Source organism: Hipposideros armiger, unplaced genomic scaffold (assembly GCF_001890085.2).
Source record: "Hipposideros armiger isolate ML-2016 unplaced genomic scaffold, ASM189008v1 scaffold_204, whole genome shotgun sequence".
Taxonomy (NCBI): domain Eukaryota; kingdom Metazoa; phylum Chordata; class Mammalia; order Chiroptera; family Hipposideridae; genus Hipposideros; species Hipposideros armiger.
The window spans coordinates 2,117,782-2,125,564 of NW_017731554.1; the positions used below are offsets into that span (position 1 = coordinate 2,117,782).

Below are 7,783 nucleotides of genomic sequence, written 5' to 3' on the forward strand. Positions count from 1 at the left end.
GGTGGGTGGGTGGATGGATATTCACCTTTTCCTAAGCTGAATTGTATTATTGTTAATATACGGTTACTGTGGAGAAAAGTCAGTGAAATCATTACTGGTTTTTCTTGATCTCCATAGCCCCAAAAAGCTCTTTGCAGGATGTCTCAAAAACTCAGATACTACAGAAGGAAGAGCTGATAACTGTGCAATCCACAGACCTTTCCGCCAGGGAATTTGTGGTTTACCAGTATGGCCTCTCCATCCTGCACCTCCTCATCCCCCAGCTCCATGTAAGTCTGGTTTCTTGCCACTCTGTGGATCAGTCATCCTTGGAACCAAGAAGGTTAGGGTGATCAGGAAGGAGGCTTTGAGGTGGTGGATATTCCTTAGGATTAAGCACCTGGAGCAGGGAGCTTTCTAGTCTCTCCTTTAAGGAGAATGATGGGAGTCATTTTACCAATCTAAAGTATAATTTCTCAAATGATATTAATAAATAGGATGAATTAAGCACTTTGTATATGGCAGAAAATGTTCTAATGATTTGCATGAATTAACTCATTTAATCTTCACAAAAACCCTATGACATAGATACTATTATTTTTGTCTCATTTTTAAATTAAGGGATAAAAATACAGAGTATTTTCACAACCAGAAGGTTAGAGCGAGGTGAGAATCTAGGCATCATGGCTCGAGAGCCCTGATGCCACTCTAGCCTACCTATAGTTAGAAAAGTAGTAAACTAATTCTTGTAGTTACCATAAATATCAAACAGATCATTAAATACTCTTTCTACTTTCCTATAGTGCATACTAAATCAACTTACCCTGTTAGAATTTAAATTGATGTTCTAATGCACTTACTTCCCATTGATTTTGTGGTGCTATATAGCTGAGCTACATGAGAATTTTTTAGCAAAAGGATGGGTTTTGTTTTTATTTTTGTTTGGTTTTTATTCTTTTCAGGCTCCAGAAATCACCCTGCAGATTGCTTCTCACCTTCCTGCTATGGAAGCCTCAGACAATGCCTTCCAAGGTTCCTTCTTCTATCAGGTACTGAAAATTCAGCTCTAGATGTGGGGTTATATAATGCTAGGGTCTAGTAAAGATAGACAGAAGCAAAAAAAAAAAAAGCTATAAAACATTTTTCTCTCTCAAGTCCTGGCATGTTTTATTCCCCCTTGGTAATAAATCATTTAGCTAAGGCATAATAAATGTCACCATGTAAGAGCTTTCTCTAATCAGTGAAATGAATATGTCCTGGCTTGTGCCCAGAGAATCATAATGGCTTTGTGACCATTAATGAATCTCTATTATTATCAAAGCCAGTGATTGCAGACTGGTGTTTCCCACAACAGCCATGGTTCCAGCTTCAGGAAATCCTGCACAATCAGCATCTTTCTACAGAAAGGGATCTAAATTGTTGCTGTCCTGGTAGTTCCTCAAATATGTAGATTGTCAGTGCCTTGGTGGAAACTCCAAGCCGGTATATATAGACCTTAAACACTGATGACAGTACATTCGAAAACACTGATTGTGAGGGGGGGAACTGCCAATCAATGTTAGAGGATTAGAAAATGGTTTATACTTGACTAAAGCTTGTTAGGGAATTTAAGAAGACCAAAAATTACTCAGATGTGGTACTCTCCAACCATTGTTTCACTTGATCATCAAAGCAATCCATGAAGTAGGCAAGCATTTAATCTCATTTTACTGATGGGAAAACAAACACTGAGTGTTGTGTGTCAGGCACTTGGCCATGTGCCTACATGCATTATCTCTTTTACAACTTACGGCGGCCCGGCCCCATGTTATGAATTAGGAAGTTGAGGCCCAGAAAAGGCAAGCAACTTGCCCAGATCACAGTGTCAGCAAGAGTTAAAACTTAAGTCCAGGTGCATTTAACACCAAACTCATTTTTTAACTACTAGTCTGTGCCGCCACCCACAGCCAATTCCAGGGACAGATCTCAGAACTGTCTGATTCCAAATCACCTAAGCCTTTTTCATGCCAACCTACTGCCTCTTAAGAGAATGAACAGGGAGTTATTTCAAATCAATTAGGCAACGTGAAGATTTGAGAACTTTGTATTGATTACAATAAAGGCATGAAAGACAAAGAGAGCCTGAGAACCCTCTAAGACAATGATTCTCAAACTGTGGTCCTTGGAACTTGCACATCAACCACCTGGGGAGCTTGGTAAAAAAGGAAATGCTATGGCCTCACCTAAAGCCCACAGAACAAGAAACTCTGGGAGGGCCGGCCGAGTGGCGCAATGGTTAAGAACTGGCTTGGGACGCCAGAGGGCCCCGGTTTGGATCCCACATATGAGGACCAGTGACACTGCCCTCCACAGCTAAGACGGTGAACAACAGCTCAACCTAGAGCTGGGCTGTCGTGAGTCGCCGGCGATGGCGTAGGCTGCAGCCCCTGTGGCAGTGGGTTGCCATGGGCTACTGTATGTAGCCAGCAGCCAGCGTGAGTGGCCGGGAGCCAGAGTGAGCGGCCAGGAGCCACAGTGAGCAGCCGTCCAGAAGCCGGCAACTGATCTGCCTTGCCCAGGAAGAGCGCAATGATGGCGCCAGCTTGGGCCAGTGAAGCAACGTCCTCCACAATTAGACTGAAGAACAAAAGGACAGCAACTTGTCTGTTCCCCTCCCCTCAATTCCCCAGCACTGTTCCCATCCCCCCAATTCCCCAATAAAAATCTTTAAAAAAAAAATGAAATTCTGGGAGAGGCCCAAAGAATAGAATCACTGACATGTGATTCTTATTCACACTGAAGTTTGAGAGCCATTGCATAAGGAAATAGCGTTTGGAGAACACTGATAAAAAAGAGAGAGATACATGAGTAATTTTGCTCTGAATTTCCAACAGTTGTTTTCTGGAAGATGAGGAAAGCAGAAAAATTGGGAGGCAGTGGAGAAAATGATTTATTCAGAGAGGTGAACTAAAATAATTTTTCCTTTGTCATCTGAATCTTTCTTTCAGTAAATTTCCATTAAGCCCAGGGAGTCTCTGACTTCATGATTTGAAAAGTTATTTTAGACTATATAAAACTAGAAAAAGAAAGAGGCAGTGGAAATGTTCTCTGAGGATACCATCTCTGTGTTTGGGTGTTTTCTCCACCCAGAGTGCTGAAAATACACTGTTTATTGGGAGAGAGTGTTTGGCATCAGTGGGAAACTTCATTCTGCTGTTGATCCACTGCCTGGCCCACATTGCTGCTGAGAACTTCCACCAGGACTCCAGTCCCGCCTTTCTGAGGTCATTTTACAAGGTGCACAGGGCTTTTTGCTTCTCTTTCTCTGTGACTCAGACCCCACTCCCCAGAATAATAAATGCTATAGCTTTGCAGCATTTCAAATCTACTGGAGTCTTGTTGGTGGCCTTTGGTTCCTACTGCCTGGCCAGGAGGACTTTCCTAATCAAGTTTCCTGTGGTAGCATGTAACAAAATGTGTGCACCTCTCTGTAAGAATTCTGGAAAGAAATTGTCTTCCTATGAGAACAGCATCACAGCTTTCTTGGCTATTTCATTGTCAACACATAAGCCTCACCATAATTGCAAATGACAATAGTAACCCATGGTGAGGACAAGTAAAGATGATAAGTCTCAAGCCCCATTTTCCTTTCAACTATTATTCTAAAGCTGTAATAGCAATTGCCTAGAAACGGTACTGATCTGCCCCCTTCACCTGTTCCTTGACCAGGGGTTGAAGGCCTACTTCAGGGAAGCATTCTCTATCACACTGCAAATGTCAGCAGTTTCCCAGGACAGGAAGCTGGATCAAAGCATAAGTGCTATTCTGCTGGATGAGCAGCCCATCTCTGAACGAGGAAGAGATCTTCTCTCTAAACTCATTGAAAGGAAGCATGAGTCTCACTTGGAGCCAGAGTCATCAGAAGAGGTAACTAACTTTAACTTGTGTAGCACATGGTCTTGATTAAAATTGACTTCACAGAGTAAATGCCTCAGTGTATGACCTATACAGATATTTCTGGTTTCCCTAGGTGGTATACTGCCTTGACACTCAGGCTGCTTCGCAAACCACATATGACAGTATTTTTTAAATTCTGTATTGTACAGGGCAGACAGTGGGTACCCAGCTCTTTGAATCATGCATGGGGATTGCAAATGTGGCTCCACAGTTACTTAACTTATGCCCCACTAACATGTTATCAGTAAGTAAGAATTCCATATATAAAACTCACTGTTACTTAGAGACTAAATTTAGATGTCCCAGTGTAGCCTATTTACCTAAACTTACAGTGTGCTCTTTTCTGTGCAAGCTTCACAGTGGCATTCTTAATACTGTTTTTTTAAAGCAGTTTTATGAGAATATTATCATCTCAGCTTTCTAACTATTAAAAATATAAAATTTAAATCTATGATCTTAAAAAGGCCATTAAAGGTCAATTCATTCTTAAATTATAAACAAGAACATATCGTCTTTTCATTATTTATATTAAACTTTTAAAATTTCAAAGAACTTTTATATATATATTGTCTCATGTGATCCACCCAGCAATCCTGCAAAATAGGGAACACATATTTTTCATCACATTTCATATTTAAGGAGAGATGAAGCAATTTGCCCAAAATCATGACGCTATTTGTAATGGTGGATCTGAGACTAAATTCCAGATCTCCAGAGCAAATGTTCCATATACATCTCACTGTAATCAAATCTCCATAAGAGGTTTATTTTGTACTTGTTGTTATAGATGGTGACGTTGGTTATCCAGATCAGAGAATTGTTACAAGCTGGCTCCCACCAATCACAGAGAATAGTCAGCTCCCTGTCCTCACCTCACAACAGCATTTGATACATCTGATACATTTGATACTCCTTGAAACATGTTCTTTACTTGGCCCCCAGGACGCCAGCTTCCTCTGGTATTCCTCCTTCCTCTCTGGCTGTTCTTTCTCAGACTCCTTTGCTGATCCCTCCTCCTCTCCTTGGCCTCTTAGTGTTGGATGGCCAGGATGCAGTCCTGTCCTCTCTCTTCTCTGTCTATATTCACTATCCTTGGGGATCTCATCCAGTCTTCAGCTTTAAATCCCATCTATATGTCAGTAACTTTCAAATTTTCATCTCAGCCCTAACTCAACTCTCTAACTCAGCTCATACATCCAGCTGCTCATGAGCCATCTCCATCTGGATGTCTAATAAGCATCTCAAATTCGACATGTCCCAAAACAGTGTTTTTTCAAACCCGCTCCACTCAAAACCTTCCCCATCTCAGTTGATGACAATTCTATTCTTCCAGTTTTTCAGGCCAAAGTCTTCCTTGAAAACTCTCTCTCTCTGTGTTACATACACCCCATAACCAATCAATCTGGAAATCCTGTTGCTCCATCTTCAGAATATATTCAGAATCTGACCACTTCTCATCACCTGCACTGCTACCAGCCCAGCACAAGCCGCCATCATCTCTTTCCTGGTTTACTATAACATTTACTACCTGGTCTCCCTGAGGCAAGTCCAACCTTGCCTCTCTTCAGTCTATTCTCAACAAAGTAGTCGGAATGATCCTTTTAAAATGAATATCAAATCTGCTCAAAATCCTGCTATGGCTCTCCATTTCACTTAGAGTAAAGCCAAAGGAGCCCAGTCCCCTTGTCTACCACCCCCTCACCTATTACTCTTCCCCTCATTCACTCAACTCCAACCATAATTTCCTCTTTGATCTTCTTCACACATACCAGGCACACTCCCCTTTCAAGGGCTCCCTCTGTCTACAGCACTCTTTCTTTTAAGGCAGTGGTCCTTAACCAGAAACAATTCCCCCCCCAGCCCCACCTCCAGGACATTTGTCAATGTCTGGAGACATTTTCTATTGTCCTGGCTCAGGAGAGGGGTTGATGTCAACTAGTGGTATCCTGGATAGAGGCCCAGGATACTGCTAAACATCCTACAATGCATAGGGTAGCCCCCACAACAACAACAAAAAATTGTCCATAAAATGTCAATAGTGCTGAGGTTGAGAAACCCTGGTCTAAGAAGTTAGATAATGCCTGACTCCCTTACCTCCTTCATGTCTTTGTTCAAGTGTCACCTTCCCAATGAGGCTTACCCTACTAGCCTATCTTAATTTGCAACCCTCTTTATCCCCTCCTCATCAGCTGTTTCTTACTCTGTTCTACTTTTATTTTTTTCTATATCACTTCCTGACATACTACATAATTTACTTACTTATGTTTGTTGTTTATTGCTTTTCTTCCCCTGCTAGAATGTAAGCTCCAGGAGGGCAGAGATGTTTGTTTGGTTTCCTGGTATAACCCATGTACCCAGCTCATAGTAGGCTTTTGATACAATTACTATGATAATAAATAAATAGATTTATATGATCCCTGATGCTAAATATTGCAGCATTCCAATCTACTAGAGCTAACTATGAGGAAGATAATAGCAAACATTTATCACACACTTGCCACGTGCCAGATGTTCTGCTAGGAGATTTACATGTGTTATCTCATTTACTCTTCCTCATGCCCTTATTAGGTAGATGCTACTTTAATTCTTAATTTGTAGATGAGGAAACTGAGGCTTAGACGAATGAAAAGCAACTTGCCCAAGACAGAGATAGCTGTGGAGCTGGAATGTGTCCTCTGCCAACCACCGTCTGTGAAGAGATCTCACTTTATTTTAAAAGCAGAATTATATATAGCACTCTCAGGTCTATACTCTGACTAAGAAAATCCAAGAGTACTTAAAAGAAATGGGAGCAAAAGCATTAACTCTGTACTCCACACTCTCTCTAGTACATTAAGAAAAACAAAGATCTTCTCTTCTTCACCAATATGGAACATTTCCTGAAAAGCATCCTCACTGTAGAGCAACAAATCCCAAGAAAACAAAGAGATCAATTTGGAGGTGAAGATAAGGTAAGGGGCCCTTATGATCTCCAGCATTAAGATTATACTTTGCTACATACCTTGAAATTTTTTATTGTGTGTTTGGGGCCATATTTATAATTGAACATCAGCAGAACAAATTATTGGAAATTAGTGGTGGCATAAATAAGTTATATCATCAGCATTTTATTTAACTTTCCCAGTACCAACAGATGGTGGATCTTAGATCTAAGGGTTAGTTAGAAAGGACCCCAGTGATCACAAGAGTTTTTATCCCTCTGCCTTCAGGCAGGTAAAGTATTAATCCTAGAGAGCAAAAATTGGGACTCAGACTTGCCCCGGTTCACCCAGCTAAAAGAGGACAAAAAGTAATTAGAACGTGGGTCCTCTGCCTTCTCATTCAGGGGTTATTCTTACTGTACATATGATGCCTACTACTATTTTATGAAAGATTGTTTGTTTTTAATCATAAGCATTTAAAATGTTATATCTTTAAAAACCAACAAATACTGAATATGTTCAACTTTAGTAGGTATTACAACCAGACTTCCAAAGTGATTGTATAAACATATTGCCACCAGCAGTGGATAAGAGTTCTGGTCACTCTTCATCTTTACTAGCACTTAATATTTTTCATCTTTTTTATTTTATCCACTCTTCTCGGTGTGTGGTTTTAATTTGTACTTCCTTAATGGCCAATGAAACTGAACACCTTTCATATATATATATACACCATTTGAATATCCTCTCGAGAAGTGCCTATTCAAGTATTTGGCCCATTTTCCATTGGATTGCCTATGTAATTGATTTGTAGGAACTCTTTATTCTGAAACTATTTTTCTCATTCTGTGGATTATCTATTTATAAAAATAACTACATATAACATTTCTTTTGTTTTATTTTTAGCTCTAGAAAGAAAACGGTGATCTCATTAGAGCCTGCATGAT

The 7,783-nt window shown here is 40.4% G+C and overlaps 1 protein-coding gene across 3 annotated transcripts in view; it reads left to right on the forward strand.

The window, feature by feature from the left end:
- The window catches only part of LOC109388688 (uncharacterized), an 18,473-nt gene extending 10,690 nt beyond the window's left edge, over positions 1 to 7,783 (forward strand). For 2 of the 3 annotated variants that reach the window (XM_019653622.1, XM_019653624.1), the window contains 6 exons: positions 118 to 269; positions 942 to 1,028; positions 3,109 to 3,255; positions 3,688 to 3,885; positions 6,744 to 6,866; positions 7,743 to 7,783. In XM_019653622.1, the coding sequence (XP_019509167.1) occupies positions 118 to 269; positions 942 to 1,028; positions 3,109 to 3,255; positions 3,688 to 3,885; positions 6,744 to 6,866; positions 7,743 to 7,748 (713 nt within the window). In that variant the 3' untranslated portion in view covers positions 7,749 to 7,783. Of the gene's footprint in view, positions 1 to 117; positions 270 to 941; positions 1,029 to 3,108; positions 3,256 to 3,687; positions 3,886 to 6,743; positions 6,867 to 7,742 lie in introns of those variants that run through there. The other variant, XM_019653625.1, reaches the window with a different exon arrangement.